This window comes from Monosiga brevicollis, genomic scaffold (assembly GCF_000002865.3).
Source record: "Monosiga brevicollis MX1 MONBRscaffold_12 genomic scaffold, whole genome shotgun sequence".
Lineage (NCBI taxonomy): Eukaryota > Choanoflagellata > Craspedida > Salpingoecidae > Monosiga > Monosiga brevicollis.
The window spans coordinates 357511-374455 of record NW_001865049.1 but is presented as its reverse complement, the minus strand read 5'-3'; the positions used below and the strand labels follow the sequence as shown (position 1 = coordinate 374455).

At 53.6% G+C, this 16945-nt stretch overlaps 3 protein-coding genes across 3 annotated transcripts; all 3 read left to right on the top strand.

Annotated features, from left to right (window-relative positions):
* Nucleotides 1-31: 31 nt before the first annotated feature.
* MONBRDRAFT_25931 (uncharacterized protein) lies at nt 32-2076 on the top strand (the record flags this gene model as incomplete). The annotated part of the gene is made up of 9 exons (XM_001746386.1): nt 32-213; nt 525-640; nt 709-734; nt 808-856; nt 990-1084; nt 1158-1300; nt 1454-1531; nt 1638-1701; nt 1837-2076. 9 exons carry the CDS (start codon nt 32-34, stop codon nt 2074-2076), a joined length of 993 nt encoding a protein of 330 aa, XP_001746438.1.
* Nucleotides 2077-4754: 2678 nt separating this feature from the next.
* MONBRDRAFT_32645 (uncharacterized protein) lies at nt 4755-13647 on the top strand (the record flags this gene model as incomplete). Its single annotated transcript, XM_001746385.1, has 28 exons — nt 4755-5539; nt 6207-6480; nt 6799-6981; nt 7064-7356; nt 7397-7526; nt 7686-7769; nt 7873-8124; nt 8217-8261; nt 8371-8444; nt 8578-8674; nt 8777-8874; nt 8988-9057; nt 9187-9293; nt 9431-9647; nt 9759-9853; nt 9953-10051; nt 10134-10205; nt 10264-10367; nt 10558-10599; nt 10714-10778; nt 11085-11159; nt 11358-12070; nt 12199-12369; nt 12480-12603; nt 12705-12775; nt 13042-13120; nt 13171-13354; nt 13502-13647. 28 exons carry the CDS (start codon nt 4755-4757, stop codon nt 13645-13647), a joined length of 4749 nt encoding a protein of 1582 aa, XP_001746437.1.
* Nucleotides 13648-14509: 862 nt separating this feature from the next.
* MONBRDRAFT_25929 (uncharacterized protein) lies at nt 14510-16367 on the top strand (the record flags this gene model as incomplete). Its single annotated transcript, XM_001746384.1, has 6 exons — nt 14510-14829; nt 15013-15055; nt 15117-15230; nt 15327-15453; nt 15586-15680; nt 15858-16367. The coding sequence occupies 6 exons, from the start codon at nt 14510-14512 to the stop codon at nt 16365-16367; spliced, it is 1209 nt and encodes a 402-aa protein (XP_001746436.1).
* Nucleotides 16368-16945: the final 578 nt, after the last annotated feature.

Genomic DNA, 16945 nt, shown 5'->3' with positions numbered 1-16945 from the left:
AACATTCACGCAAGCCCATGTGCACCGCAACATGTGCAAGCATAATGAGAATTTTCTGCTTTTTTCAGAGATTCCAAACGCTCTCTCTCTTTCTCTCTCTCTCTCTCTCTCTCTCTCTCTCTCTCTCTCTCTCTCTCCCTCTCACTCTCTCTTGCTTTGCGGCAACAAGCACATTTTTTTTATTTTTTACTTTTTTTGGTGGCGTCGTGGTGGGTTGGTTGCCTACTCTATCTTGTCGCCTGTTTGGCAGCGACCCAAAGCAACTTGTGACGTGAGTTGCTGCGACGTGCGTCTTTTGCTTTTCACTCGGTTTGATGTGGCCGCGAGCGTGTGCCTGTTGGCTTTATGGGTCTGAGTGATCTGCCGCATGCTTGGATGGACGGGGGAGCAGGAGCTGCGCTTCCTACCAATGGCGCTGTGCGCCAAGTGGTGCGGGGAAAGGGCAAGAAAAGTGCCTGAGCATGGTCAAGTTCAATTGCACGCCATTCACATTGACTTGTCTCGCGTGACTGGTGTTGGAACAGGCTTGATGAGATATCACATCTACTGCCGCCATGGAGCCGACCGATGCTGGGGCAGCCCCCGAGGACCAAGATAGACTGCGTGCGTAACCTGCGTCATGTGACACTGTGGCCGGGCCGTGTGTTCCGCACCATCCATCTGGCTCATTTATCTCAACTGTCCTCCACCATCGCATTTGTTGCGCAGAAGGACTGACGCTCGAGCACGGCACGGTACGTTCGGTTTGCTTCTATGCGTTCCAAGCAGATGCCCAGTTGGGAATCATTTGAGCCTCATTATCTATAGATTTCCGCTGCCTACCGTGACCTGGAAGCCCTTCCGGTCGAACTTGGCCGTACGTTGCCCTGCCTTTTCTGTATACCACCTACTTGTCTACCATGCAACCGATCAATGTCGTCGATACTGGATCAGCTTGACCCTCACCACCGTGCTGCACTCTCGGGATTTGCTCAATGTCTGCCTATCAGAGCGCTATGGCACGCTCACGCGCCGACTGGATCTCTCACACAACATGCTCAACTCGCTGGAGGGCATTGCCCCCTTTACTGGACTTCAGGAGTTGGTGCGTGGCGGGCCATCGCGTTGCTAGCAATGCGTCATGCGCATGCGCTAACCCTCAACTTGTCCCTCTATAGATCCTGGACGGCAACTGTTTGGACGACCAGTTTGAATTTCCTTTGGAAATGCCTGCTCTTGAAACGCTTTCCCTCAACAAAAATCAGTTGGCCAACCTTGACCACCTTCTTGAACAAGTGCGCACCAAGGCGCCAAATCTTCGGTACGCACACAGCGTGCCTGATTTATTATTTTTTTTTTCTTTTTTTTTTTCAAAGGCCTCTGATAGAGTTGCCAGACCATGCTTGCCAATGACGAGGGATTCATGCTTTCCATGACAATCGCTGTGCACCCTTTTATCATCATGCTCGTGTAGGTTTCTCAGTTTACTCGGCAATCAGCTCTGCCCCAATGAACTCGTGCAGAAAGATGAAGATGATTACCAACGCTATCGGTGCGTTGGAGACAGACAAACTAAAATATGGACACTTGAGCGTGAGACGATCGGCATCAGAACGTCTTTGCTCATTCATCTTAATCACCGTGGTTTTATCGCACAGCTACTTTGTCTTGCACCATCTTCCCAATCTCAAGTTTCTCGACTCACGTCCCGTCACAGCTGACGTATGTCCTATATGCTTTCTTGCTGACTCTGCTGGTGCCGACCCGTTTGCCGCGCTGCACGACAGCACCTTGATCACTGCAACATCGCGAGGTCACCTGTCGTTTTTTTCGCTATTTGTCTGACTGCATCGTCAGGAGGTGAAGGAAGCGAGTCGCATTGGGGGCTACATGAAAATTGTGCGGATTGAAGAGCCTGAAGGACACGACGCCGGCGCAGATTCGGCGGGCGCTGATCAAGCCAGCTCGTCCTTCAATCCACTACCCCACCAAGAACGCGATCCACACGCACACCGCGGGACGCTGAGCAAGAGCAAATATGTTTATTATGGCCGCCATTCCGAGGGCAATCGGTTCATCCGCAACAGCGATCTTTAAGTTAACCGCCAAGCTTCTAACCGCTGCAAGGCGGAACGCAATGAAACGTGATGGGCCAGGTCTTTGGCGTAACTTCAGGCGCACCCCTCTGGTCCTGCATTGGGTGTGATAGAACCAAGGCTCGCAGTTTGAACAGTGTGCTAGGATAGAACGTTCGTCGTGTTTTCTCTCTGCCTCGTCCGCCACCACCAAGATTGTCACCACCTTTCGCCGGCTTTGCTTGTTCCACTCGTGTACATTCGCCTTGCCGTGTATACCTTATTCTTGGATCTGGGCCTGTTTGTTCTTGAGTGGATTCAACTTGTTAAGCGTGGGCGAGCGTGTTTGCTGTCGGTGCGGGTTACTGAACTTGTGTGTGCGTGTGTGCATGTTCAAGCACACAGCCTCTCTTGTTTGCTCTGTGTGCCGCTCAAATGAATTTCAAAAGAATTTTCGTCGAGTTTTTCCGAGTTTACGGCGTTTATGTTTTTGTCCATGGGTCTCATTGATTTTTTTGTCCCCTTGGTTGTGCTCAAGCCTTCTGAAATTGACTACGAATGCTGAAGTACATGTGAAGCTATTACGGGATCGAGAGCTGTTTGCAAAAATATTCTTGTGTTATGTGGTGGGTTGGCGGTGCACAAGGAGCAAACCTAGTTTGGCTTCAATTGATGGTGTTGCATAGGGAATTCATGCACCCCGAATGCGAGTGCGCACTTTTGAATTGAAGAGAAGAGTATCTCTCGCGATAGAAAAGCTTAAGAAAACCGCATCCAAGGAGCGAAAAAAAATGCAGACTGCTGGCGTTGCTCGTCGGGAAGAACGAAGGTCCATGTCCAACTGCTTTTCAAGCCAAAAACCACTCTCAGACGACAGCCACCGCCCAAGTCCTTCCCACACCCGGTGCTACCCCATCAACATTTGAGGGACAAACATCAGCGGGCGCCGCGGGGCGCTGTGTCGAGCTCACAGAAGTGGAGAGCAACCCCCTGCAATGGCCAAAGTCCTGATCAAGTGCGGCACTTGAAAGCGAGATGGGTATGGGTTCTGTGTAGGGGCCCATGCTTAATGGGCAGAAGAAGAAGAAGAAGAAGAAAAAGAAGAAAATGATGAAGAAGACAAAAAAAAAAAAGGACAGCGTGGAGAGAAAGGGCGGCGCTACCAGCTCGAGGGTCGAAAATTGCAGGGAGAATCCCCCCGCTTTCCCCCCAAAAAAAGAATGAAAGCAACGAGATGAACAGAAAAGGCGAAACGATGGCGGTGTCCGGACTATTGGGGAACTCGGAGTGTCCGGACCATTGGAAGCACTCGAAATGAAAATTACGAGGGAGGTGCACCAGCTGCTCCCTCAACCGTGCTCTGCATTTGTTGCATATGCTTGCCGACCATTTCATGGACCTGACAGAGAGGAGAGGCGAGCAGAGAGAAAGAGAGAAAGAGAGAAAGAGAGAGAAAGAGAGAAAGAGAGAGAAAGAGAGAGAAAGAGAAAGAGCGAGGAGAGGCAGGGAGGCACATGAGAAATCCATCTGCTAGCGACGCGGGCCGAGGCGTTTCTTGGGTGCAGCCGGTATGCGAAAAGCGCGGGACACACCTCGAGGAACTTGGCGACACAACGATCAATGCAAACCGACTCGCCCTTGGTAAGCTCAGGTGATTCACTGAAAACCTGGTTCACGCACTTGTCCTGGCAAGACTGCGTCAGCCTAAGCGATGCGCCAATGGTGGTGAGCCCTGCCGCCGTCGCGCTTCCAGACAGCGAGCACGCGGCTGCGGTTGCGGCTGCGCCTCACTTGTTGAAGAGGTCGGTAATGGCTTCAAGCTCGACCTCATTGGCCATCAATTCGTTGGACGCCATGTCTGCTGGTTGATTGATTACCTAAAGCAGCCCAGAGAAATGAGAAATACGGAAGGCACGGAGCGACACAGGACGGGCCGGGGACAGCAGCGCACCGCACTCGAAAAAATTTAAAAAAAAAAAAAAGAGAGAGAGAGAGCGCGCGCGCATGTGACTCTCGCACGGACGAATACAACCCCCTCGGAAATGTAATTATACCAACTATACCCTCGGACTTTGATTTGGTCCAGACGGGGGTCGTGGCCGTGGACGAGGTTAGAGATTGACCCCATGCTGACAGAATTCTGTTGGCCAGAACAGTTGTTGTCGCCCAGCGTCGAGGAATCGCGCTTTGGCGTGGGCGTGGGTCTGTTTGAATTGAGCAAAGTGTAGCGTTGATCACACAATACCGTTACAATCGTGTCCGATCTGTACACAAAGTGTGTTTATACCATGCAACATTCAACGCGAGTGCCCCACGTGTCGCTTATCCACTGCATGATTGTCAGCAAAAACCTGAATCGGTTTCATCATCCTTAGCCAAAACCCCTTCAACAGCCTTCAAGCCAAAGAGTCACACCACCTCTTTCCCTTCAACGTGTTGCAAGAGGTGCCCACGTTGACAGGTGTTGAACAGGTTTCTCGCGCTCCCTTTCCTGGCGTGCTTTGCCCTTTGGCCCCCCCTTTGCCTTTCGTGCCGATCTCGTTGTGCGCGCTTTGCTATTGCTATTGCTCTGGGTCGTGAATGCGAAAGATCGCCTGGCATTTTTTTTTTTTTTTGCAGGGATCATTGCCGCATCTCGTAGCTCTTAGCCGAGCTACTTGTCTTGATAGAACCTTTCTCGTTCAACCTGCGCCTGCCATCATGTGCTTCACCGGTGAAATGTCGGCCGGCTTTGCCGCCGTCGGCCTCTTCGCTTCCTGGTGGATCTACTCCAAGACCAACAACACGGAGCTGGCGTCGGGCGTCTTCTTCTTCTTTACCATGGAGTTTCTTCAGGCCATCCAGTACATCTACATCGCCTCGGGTCTGTCTGATCCCACCTGCGACACCTTGGTGAACCAGGTCCTGACCCTCCTCGGTTTCCTCCACATCTGCCTCCAGCCCTACTACTGCCATGTGATCAACGCCAGCCTCACCAAGAGCGAGAAGTACCGCGACCGCTACGTTGTCGTGAAGCGTCTGTGTCTCATCGGCGGCTTCCTCCTCTTCATGCGCTACCCCCTCTCCTTCGTGCCCCAACTCAACACCATGGACGTCAACCCCGAGACCAGCCCCTCCACCGAGTGGCTGCGTGGTGACAAGCTCTGCACCTTCAAGACCCAGAGCATGGTTCACCTCGGCTGGTCGGTCCCCATGGCCGATCCCTCCTACTACGTCATGTCTGCCTCCATCCACTCCTTCTTGATGTTTGCCCCCTTCTTCGCCCTCTACGAGAAGAAGGGCATGGTTGTTCAGGGTCTCTTCCTCTTCCTCTTTGGCCCCGTCATGGCCGCCTTCATCTCCGATAACCTTATGGAGCAGGCCAGCATCTGGTGCTTCTTCTCCATCGCCCAGATTGCCACCATGCTCTTCCTCATCCGCGAGACCCTCCTCATCCACTGGGGCAAGGGCAACATCTCCGTGATGCGTAAGGCCAAGGATGCCAAGTCCACTCAATAAGTGGCTGAACGCCGCACCCTGCACCCTGCACTACGCCCACCTGGCCCCCGTCTTTTATGACTGTCCTCGTCTTCCTACTCTGCGCGTAGTTGAATCTGGACCATGCCAGGGAAGGTTTCCTTTTGGTTCGTTCTTTTCTTTTTCTTTGTTGTTCCTACATTTGTGATGTTCTTCCTTTCCTTTCCTTTTGCTTTTTTTCCCTCGGTCCCTTGTCCTTCAGTTCACTTTAGAGTGTCTGTTCCCATGAAGGGCCGCCTGTGTGTGCGCGTGAATAGCAGTGGCCATGTCCCTTTTTTGTCGTCTTTTCCTGTTCTGGCTGCTGCTCGCCCCAGGCACCGTCGCAACTCGGGAGTTTTTCCCAGCTGTGCTGCGGCTTTTTCCTCTTTTCTTTTCTTTTTTTTTTTTCTTTTTTTGGGGGTTTTGCTCTGCCTCTTCCGAAGCCAATTGAATCCCGCATCAATCTTCATGATAACATGACCGTGTCTTCGCCCGCCCCCTCCTCTACGCCGGACACGATACTCATATCATCAAACAGTAATCCGGTCCGAACGATCTGACATCCGATGTCAGACATTTTATTCACAATGCGTTTGGCCTGACGAACTGCCTTTACACACACATACACTGCATACCAACTGCATTGCTGTGTTCAAGTCTCACACTTACGAGCCTGAAGCACTTCCTCTTCTTCTTCGTTGCTGTCGTCGGGGTTTTTGTTTGTTTCTCTCTCTCTCTCTCTCTCTCTCTCTCTCTCTCTCTCTCTCTCTCTCTCTCTCTCTCTCTCTCTCTCTCTCTCTCTCTCTCTCTCTCTCTCTCTCTCTCTCTCTCTCTCTCTCTCTCTCTCTCTCTCTCTCTCTCTCTCTCTCTCTCTCTCTCTCTCTCTGGCGGTCGTGCAGCGCAGCGGAGCGCTGGGGGGAACTGGCGCCTGGTCATCTACTGTAGTCAAAGCTCTTTGGATCTGGCTGGGTGCTGGGCAATCAAGGGGATGAGACTGGGTGCCACGGTCTCTTGCTCGACTTCAAGGACGCTTGGCTTGTGAGAGCCGGGCACTCCTCCCTGTTGTGTCTTGTCCCGAATCGGACCAACCTAGAGCCGTGAGGGTGAGCTGCTTTGGTGGGGCAGGTAAGAGTGATGCCTGGTCTTGCGCTCGACTTTTGCAACCCTGTTGGCTTTGATTCAAGCCGAGACAGTCGGCGCGCCCGAGAAATACAATGTCATACCACCTGCAACTGCATTTGCATGTTAGGTGGTGCTGGCAATTGGACAACCAACTGGTCTTTGGCGCGGCTCGGGCGGTCAGCTCAGCTTGGCTGAAGCTTTGGACAAGGCCCGCATCGCGCGGGTGTTCACCTCTGCCATGACCATGCAACCACCCAAGTATCTGACGCCCATCGATGCCCGTCAGGCCTCTTTCAAATCCCACCTCTTGGTGCGTCGAGGTCCCATCTCGCTCGTTGACGATTAACGACTGATCGACACCTTTGTCCTCATGGCTCATCAATTGACTGTAGTTTTCCTTTGATAGCGCTGCGCGCATCACGGAAGATGGTCTCAAATTTTCCCGCGATGTTCTCAGTCTGATCAAGCGTCGCCAGCAGGCTGAACTCGAGTACAGCCGCAGCCTCGGTCCGCACCTCTGCCTCGCTCCCACGACAGCCTATCCCCGCCTCGTTGGCAGCAACACACTCTCACCCAGCCACGCACACGCAAATGACATTCTAGAACGCATTCATGCTCAATTCAAAGACCTTGTTCCCGACGATAAAGCCTTGGACCTGGGCACCGTGACGGATGACAGTGCATCGTGCGTTGTGCCTCGTTGCCCAAACGCCTCGCCAGTCCAGCGACTGCAAGTTGGATGCCTCCCGCAACTACCTCACGGTCCTTTGTCTAATCAACTTCCTCAGCTCCTCTGGTATCATGTCGGGCGTCTACTTGATGATTCAGGAAACCTTTGCCACGGCGCGCCGCCACGTACGAGCTCCGTCCGTCGCCTCTTGGTCATTTTTCGTGTGCACATGTAGTGCTTTTCCAGTGTTCCTGCTTTTCCAGTGTCCCGCAGTGGCACATCGATCCAACGTCAACGTGGTTGCGTCGTGATATGGGGTCTTCTCCTTTGTTTGATTCGTACAGGAAATCATGGCGCAAAGATTGTTAAACGACGTGGTGGATGAACTGGCTCAATGCTGTCGCGAAACCGAAACATTTCGCAAACACGTACGAGCGGCGCGGCCTTTGTTGGGTTCGCCCGCGTTTAGCAAACCGAATGAACTCATGTGCTTTTGCCTTGCGTCGCCCTTCTTGCTCTTCTCCACCGCAGCAAGTTTTGGAGGGACAGCGCCTGCAAAAGCAGCTCAAGGATAGCTACACTGAGCTCAAGAGGCTGCAATCAGCCCATCACACTGCCACCAAGGAGGCCGATGAGACTCGGTCCAATCGTGATCGCGCCCAATCCAACCCTGGTGCCAAAGCGTCGGCCGTGAGCAAACTCGAAGCCAAGCATCAGGCGGCAGAGTCCAAGGCTGAAGACGCCCGCGCCAAGCTTCAAGACCAGGAGCAGGCCTGCAAGGAGGTAAGTTGCAAGGCGCTTTGCTCAGGTGTTATGTTTGTGTCTTGCTTGTACACTTGTACTCACTCTTTTTATTGTGTGCGCTGCCGTTCTAGGCGCAGCAAGATCATTACAATTTGCAAATGCCGCAGGTGCTGGAGGTACGTTGCAGACCTTTGAATCTTCACCGTGTGCTCTGCCGTTGCACTGGCGCGTCGACCCAATCATGTGCACGTGCGTATGTGCTTTGTGGCGGGTTCTTGTGTGCAGCAATTGGAGATGAAGGAAGAAGATCGCAGTTGGCGCTTACGCCAAGCCCTCATCCGGGCGGCGCAAATCGCACGGTGCGTCGGAGCTCTTCTTGACGGCCCAGAAGCTATACCAGCACCCACACGCTCTCTCACGTGCCGGGCTTGCCTTGAACGCATTCTTTTCGCATTCTTTTCGCATTATTTTGCCGTTTTGGGGTCTGTTCAGAGATACAACACTGGAAAGTGACGACGCCCAGCTGAAGCTGGCCCACGTCATTCAGCGACTGCAAGTGCGCGCCGACCTTGAGGAACGCATCGCCGAAGTCAGTTTAGCCTGGGCCCCTACTTGTCCCTGATGTCGTCTGTCAGGATTGTCGGCCCCCAATCTTCATGATCTCACCCATGGTGTCTCAACCTTGCGCCAGGCAAGCACCGCCGATGATGACATGGACATGCCTGTGACAAGCGTTGTTGCGCCCACCCTCAAAGCACATTTGCAAGCCAAGAGCATGGACACCATCAAGTCTGTAAAGTGCCTGCCATCGGCTTCCTTCGATAGCAGATCACCTGGCTATGTCACGTCTCATATCTGTAACACCTGCCTGCCCGCAATGGAATCCAACCCGGACTGAGCAGGCCTTTCAAAGACTATCTGTTTCTCGTTGTGCGCCATAAACGCCGGCTTTACCAATATGAATCCGACAACGTACGCAGGAACACTTGTTTCATCTTCATCGATCCGCCGTGTTTCCTGACCCCGTGGGGCTTGAACAACCGACCAGGGTGTGTGCAGTCAACTTGCTGTTTCATGTATATTTTGACATTCTGATGGCAGGCGGACCACCCCAAATTGGTGGTGACGTTACCCTTTGGCAACCGAGTTGTGCGACCCGTGCACGCATCCTTGTTTGGCCGACCGCACGTTTTTCAAGTGATTAATCAGTCAGTACAAGCCACCGAGGAGCCTTGCACGGGCGCGGGGCTGCAATCCGTCTGATCGTGTCGTCCTGCCTCTTTGTCGTTCCCTTTCAATCTCCTATGTCTTCTTTTTCACCTCGCTCTGTTCGCTGTCGCCGTAGATCTCGCACAATCTGCGTAGCATGCCCAGACCGGGAGACATACCACCGCTGGTTCAACGAATTGACGCACATTTGCCAGCCGCCCACCAACGTGGATCAGCGCCCACACCTCGTGCGCTCCATCAGTGTCAAGGTCACCGAGGCCAAGGAGCTGATAAAAAGTGGGGACTACGTAGCTGAGGTTTTGCTGGATGATGAGCGTCAAGCGCGCACACAGGTGGGCTCGTGCGTGCTTTCACCAGCAACGTTTGAGGAGGGGCACGTCGCGTCGCGCTGACCCACCGGAGTTTCCGTCAACATCGCTGCCGGGCGGCGGTGCCGTCTGTAGGTGAAAAGCGCCACCACCGAGCCGTACTGGGGCCAGAGCTTTGAATTCGATGATGTACCTCTGCAATTTGAGCGCGTCATCATCCAGATTGTCAAGTACGTAGCTGCCTCCCCTCTGTATAGTGAGCGGCCGAATGCAAGTCCCCAATGAGATCAGGCTCACGCTCACCCGGTCAACTTGGGTTTGCTTGACAGAGCCTCGAGTGCCTTGAGCGCGACGGCGCGGCATCAAGCTGCGGCCCTGAAGCGCAAGGTGGCGTCGATTGCGCGCGCTGATCCCTCGCCGCGCAAGGGGTGAGTTTGGTGGCGGTAGGGGAAGTAGGTCTGCCCTGCTGGTTTGTGCGACTGACGCTCTCGTACGTCCTATTGCCGGCAGGAGTCGAGTGTCAGCCACCGAGTTCTCGGCTGGCTCTGGCATCAAAGACCGACGCGATGCCGATGTCGTCGGGTTCGTCGTTCTTCTTCTCTTTTTTTCTTTTTTTTTATCTGTTTTTTTGTTGCTACAGTAATGTCAAGCTTCAGCGAGTGCGAGGTGTTGATATCATGGTGACTGCCGGCACGTGTGGATGCAGACGTGCCGAAGTTCTCATCTCTGCCAACACCATGGGTGGTGCGCACGACGAGTGGCATTCCTTACTCTCCGGGGACGGTATGGATCGACCATCATCGTTCTTTTTTTGTGTCCCATCCAGGGCCTGGCTAAGCAACATGTTTGAGCATCACGTCCAGCTGCCGTCGTTCAGATGCGCTCACGCTCATACCGCCGCTTCTATCATCTTCTCCACGTTTCCCCACTGTAGGTGACCTAGTTGGCCGCATTCGACTAAATGTAACGCATACCGGTGAGTTCTTGCGGCACCGAGCTCGTGTTGTTCGAGGGTTCTTTGCATGCAACGATTCCCAGCATGGCTTCTTGCCCATTAATTTCATGGTCTGGGCTGCTCTGCTTTGCTCAGATGAGTACATCCGGTCAGCACCAGTGTATAAGGAACTTCGAGATGCCTTTAAGCCTTCGAATGAGGTCTGTCTTTGTACTGCTACGTGTCAGCTATGAGCTATATCCGCAGAGACGTTGGGAAACCAGTCTAAATCACCACGTCATACTTTGGTTGTGCACAGCTGTTGCTTCCAATTTGCCAGCTGATGGACGCAGCGGTTCCATCCGCACAACGCGTCGATCTTGCGACGGTATGGTTCAGCCATGTGCCTTCCTTGCATTGCAACTGCGCGTCAAGCCGTCGAGCATGCCAGCTGTATCAAGTCCGGCGATGACTCAGTGCCACCTACTTCTGGTTTCGCCTGGCGTTTGGAACCACGTGAATGATAGGCCGTCTTGTCAACAGCGCAGGCCAACAATGCCTTGTTGTCGGTCATGATCACCATGCTTCGAGCTGAGGTGCAGGTGCGTGGCGCTTTTTTTTGAATCGCTTTTTGTTATTATTCTTTTGATTATTCCTTTTTCTTTTTTTTTTTTGAGAAGAGGAAGGAGGCCGGGCAAACTCTGAAAGTAGTGCGGGTAGTTGCGTCCAGAGAGACTTGGGGCTTTCTTGGTTAAGAACGGCGCTCACATCATCCAATGAGGTGTGGCTACCCTTTCTAGGCGGCAACACATCCGGAGACCTTGTTTCGCGGCAACTCGTTGGCGTCCAAGGGCCTGGACTATCTGATGAAGGAGCTTTGCATTCATCAGGGCACGTACTTGGTGGATATCTTATCAAGCCATATTCAAGCGCTGTACGACCTAAAGACATCATGTGAAATGGATCCCACGCGGGTGGATAGCGTGGATCCCATGCGGGACTTGGCTGCCAACGAAAAAGCTTTGGTCAGCTACGCTCAGGCGATATGGAAAAGTATTACGGGCGCACTCGATCAGGTGCCGCGCGAGCTGAAATATGTGTTTCACCACTTGCACTCATCGGTGCGCGCCAAATTCCCGGGAGATGAGGAAGCACCCAAGTCGGCAGTCGTCGGCTTTTTCTTTCTTCGCTTGATTTGTCCAGCAATCTTGAACCCCCAGCTCTTTGAACTGCAAGAGGACATTCCCGAGGCTGGCGTGGCACGGTCTTTGACGCTCATTTCTAAAGTGCTGCAAAACTTGGCCAACGGCGTCCTCTTTGGGCAGAAGGAGCCATACATGCTTCCTCTGAATGACTTTGTGCAGAAGCATATGGGCATGATGGGCACGGTGATTCAGGTTCTGTGCAACTGTCCGGCTCAGCAGATGCCATGCAGCCTATTCTTGCAGGCCGCGCCCCGCTGCTTTGCTCGACTCAACCGTCTCTTACTGGACTGCATTCCGGCCATGCCCGAGTGAGTTGGAAATTGCGAGGGTGCTTGGTGCTGGTGGTGGGCGTAGGGATGAGATGAGGATGCTTGGCTCGGGCAGGTGTTGGGTGCTGGACACTCAGCGTGGCTGTGTCGGGGTTTCTCATACGCAGGGCCATCGGGGACGATGACGCTCGACACACGGCGGCGGCCTTGTTGGTCGACGTGGTGCGTAAGCTTCCGACACCCACGGAGGATGAGCTCGTCATGGTTCGCGAGGCGGAGGAGGAGTATCACCGCCTCTTGGCCCACAAGCAAATGCAGCTCATCAATGAGGCTGAACGGTGCGTCGTGCACCCGAACATCATTGTGCCGTTTTGCAGGCAGGAGAGTGATTGGAGAGTTATATTTATTCACGCTATCATTACCCGTTTTTTTTTTTTGCTTGTGCCAGGCAACAGCAAGCTGCCCTCCAAGCTTCATTGGATGGGAGTAGTGCCACCACGCCACGTCGCTCGCGAGGAGCTCTGTCGGGCTTGTTGCGTCGTCGACCAAAGTCCTCCATGCCTGATGCTGCCGTATGTTGTGGCGATATGCCTTGATTTTCTTCATCTTGTGTTGTTTTCTGTTGCACCTATGCCGATTCATGGGCGGTCTGATCTGGTGTGGGAACGGGCAGGAGCTGTCCTTGTCTCGATCTGAACCGCCGTCGCCCTTGTTGATGCAACGGCGTGTATCTGACGCAGCACGGTAAGTTCGAGAGGCCATGATTTGTGAAATCGGAGGTGGCTCTGGACAATGCGGGCCATGGCGTCCAGCTCATGTTGATTCACGTGCAGGCTTCAGACACGCAGCAGCCGTTCACAGGGCCACCAGTCTGGGTACGTGCTGTGACCAGAGCAAGGCGTGTGAAGGGCTGGACATCGAGTCGGGAGTCGAGTGAACATGGGACATGGGACATGGGATTTCGTTGATTGCTCACCCATTTAATGTCTGGTTGCGTGTGCTTGCGACAGGCTTTCAATGGAATCGGGGCCAGACGACGAGGTGTGTGTGTGTGTGTGTGTGTGTGTGTGTATTCAGTTCTTGTTGATGGTGCATGGGATATCCGGGCTCATGCCTCTGTTTGGTTTTCGGATGGGCAGCTTCCGCAGTTTTTGGGCGAGATGCCACCACCACCACGAGGGGCAGAGCCGACGACGATGACGCCACAGGTTCTGCCCACGCGTTCTGCCACAGGGACAGAGCAGCAGGATGATAGGGATGAGGTTGATGCCGATCCCGACCAGCCTAGCCCGACGCGCCGTCTGACCCTGGAATACGAGGAGGGTCCGGGAGCCGACGGCGAGACTGATCTGTAATGAATTGAGCAGCTTCTAGCCATGAATCCGTTCAGCCCAATTCCGTTTTGTTTCTGGCCCACTTTTTTGAATCTTGGTGATCCCATCGCCAATGCCTCGCTGCACCATATTGCAGCCTTGATTGTATGCCCCGAACAAGCGAGTGTGAGCGTACCACCCGCTCCAAACGCCTCCACCCCCATTGCGCAACAACTGACGATGCTGACAATTTTCAGTGTGGGAGCTGCCATGATCCAAAAGTGTGATGACGGTTACACCTGAACCACCGCATGTGCGAAGCGCATGACAACATCATGATCAAGTCTAATGGGCAACGTTACGTGTCCCGATTTCATCTCATCATCATCACGTGGGAGAGAGAGAGAAAGTAAAGAGAGAGAGAGAGAAAGAGAAAGAGAGAGAGAGAGAGGCCTCCCAACATCAACTCTCCCAGCTGCTGCAGTAACATGACCGAACAAGCCTTTACACCAACAAGCTTAACACCAACAACTCATCATCATCATGACACGATGATGATGACACGCCAAGGGCAAACACCATTTTCACGTTACGTTGGTAACCCCTTTCCCAGTACGTTACTCGTTCCGCTATACTCGTTCGTTACACACACAGACATCAAGGCTCCTGGCCGTTGCAGCAAAAAAAAAACAAAAAAACCTCTCTCGTGTGTGTTGTGCGTGTGTGACGGCGCGCGCTCGCTTGGCTGGGGCTCTCTCTGGGGCTCTCTGGGGCTCTGGGGCTTGGTGGTCGAGTGAGACAGACAGGGTTGGCTACAGCTTACAGCTGGTGGTTGTTTATCACGACTGTCCGCGTCAGCCAGCCCCCGTCCAGCCCAGTCCCTGGCTTTTTTTCTCTCACAGAGAGAGAGAGAGAGTGAGAGAGAGAGAGAGAGATCCAGTTGTTGATGCTTGTGCGCCCACGACACACACCGTGCCATTCATTTTCTCTCTCTCGCACGGGTCGCTGATCACGACAACACAAAAACAATCAGACAGACCCTCGTATACGCCTGCGCACCTGCCATCCGGTTTGCCTTTGGAATCATAACGTCACAGACGGCCCGATTGTGCGCACGGCTGCCGACGCTCATTCATTGGCGTGCGCTCTGCTCGGTATCCCCATCATGTCAGCTGCCGCTGTTCTTCACGCTCTGACCTCTGCTCCGCCTTATTGGACCGCTGATGAGCAGCTGCTGGACGTGGCTGGTCGCGAACAAGCCCTTCTCGACGTCTGCGCCGAGTGCCACCACCAACCCTCTGCTCCGGTGGCCCTCACTTCTCAGCCTCCGACACTACCCACTCCGGCCTCTGCTGAGATGATGCGGCAACCTCATCCCGCGCCGACCGCGGCCGGCGCGTATGCCACCGAACCCGTCCCTGTCGGCCTCGATGGTCTCTCTGATCTGAGCCGCGTGGTCATGATCCACACGGGTAACGTCCGCCGGTACGTTGTGGCTCCTGGCTCCCAACACGAAATCGAGTTGACTTGGTGATGTTGGCACCTGCCTTGATGTCCTGCCTGTTGCCGGACTGACCGGATTGCTGTTTTTCCGCCCCTTTTGTGTGTGTGTGTGTGTGTGTGTGTGTGTGTGTGTGTGTGTGTGTGTGTGTGTGTGTGTTGCGATAGCTGCAATCACCAGTTGCACGCAAAGACCTCCACTAAGAACGAGGTAAAACCCGCTTCCGCCCTTTTTCTTTACCCTAGCTCTCATCTCTGTTGGTCATTATTAGTGCCCGCATGCGCTCATCCCGTTGCCTCATCGCGTACAGATCACCACTGCCCTCAAGTGCACCATGCATTGTTGGCGCAAGTACAATTCGGGCGACTATGTTCTCGCCAACGACGTTCGTACTTGACTGGCTCGGTTTCTCTCTGGTACTTTGAACAATCAGCGCATGCCCGTGCGTGCCATTCACCATGACTCAATGTACTCATTGCAGTTTATTGGCCATCCCAAACTCATGGACAAGATCAAACCCGAGGAGCGCGCTGAAAAGTCTGTCACTGCCAAGCTCTTTGTCCTTGACCATTACCGTGCAGGTTTTGCGTCAGACGCTCTGCGCAGTGGTACGTGGTTTCACCCAAAGGGCCCCGCATTTTTTTTGCTGTGCATTCTTCAACAAATCATGCTAGTAAAGGACGATGCCTCAGCCTGACCCTTGCTTTGCCAACTGCTGCTGCTGCCCCACATGTTCGCAGTGATTTCTACCTTGAACCTTGAGTACATTGATACCCTCATTGCTGACCCTGTCGCTGATGGACCTTCGAGCCTGACCTCCAGCGGCATGTGGGAGGTACGGTAGTCAAACACTCTCCCGACTGTTTTCCCAAGCCATTATCACCTTCTCTCTCTCTCTCTCTTTTTTTTTTTTCCTAAAACAGAAAACAACAAAAAGAACTGTTCGCCTCAACCGATTCAGATTGAAAGCTGAAAGCTTCATCTTGACTTCTTTCGATTTTGCCCCCCCTAGGATATGGAGAACCTTTATGATGCCGGCTTGGTTCGTCATTTGGGCGTGGCCAACTTGGGCGTTGATGCTCTTCGCGATCTGGAGGGCAAGAGTCGCCGCCGGCCCAGTGTCGATCAATTGGACGTTCGCACGAGCGGTGCACCCGCTTCCGACGAGCTGCGTGCGTATGCCCGAGAGCAATCTATTCGCCTCCAGGCCCACCACGACGCTGGCGCCACCCTCACAAAAGAGGATTTTCAGCACATCATGAACAAGGTTCTCCGTGGCCACGAGGCCTTTACGCCAAACTCCACGACACCAACCTCCATGACCCCGTGCAGCTCGCCACCCCGCTCGCCACCTGCCAGTATGCGGCACCCAGAGACAACGCTGACAAACAGCGATGGCGATTCTATCAACGTTCAGTGGCAACCACTTTGGGTTATGCGTTACACCGTCGTCGACACGCCCCGAGCGGTTGTTGAGAACATTGGCTACGTCATTTGCGGTCGCTTCGCCATGTCCTCGTGAGAGTCGTGAGCCTTGCCCATCTACGCTGTGCAAGTGTGTCCAGGGCCCAACCCGTCGCCGTGCACTAGGCCGGTGGCGGCTAACTGGGCCCTGTCTTTGTCTGTTCGTGGCTTGCCAGTCTTTCCCTTCCCGTGTCTTGAACTTGTGTCTGCATTGTCCTTCTCGGTCCTACTCAGCGGCGCCGTGCGCCCCAGACACAGGGATCAATGACTTTTTTGATGCCTCTACGTGCTGCAAACTCGTGGGGAATGTGTGCTTTCGTTCTTTTTTGTGACTTGTTGTGATTTGTGCTTCTCTGCTGGCGTGTCATTGATGTAGTAGCTGTCTTTTCAGCCAAGGTTATGCGGGCGCTGTGCCAGACGTGGCATGGGCGTCAATCCTCGGCTGCATCTCAGAATAACCGAATGGACGGGTCAACCGCGACTATCGATTTACGCTGGTTACCCTCCTCCCTCTGATATAAATCGAGTTAAGATTCAGCATACCTCTGTGCGCCAAAAGATAAAAAAGTGTCCATGTACAATCACGGCACTAGGCCAAAGTCCAGCCATAATGTTTTCACGCGTAAACGACACCCT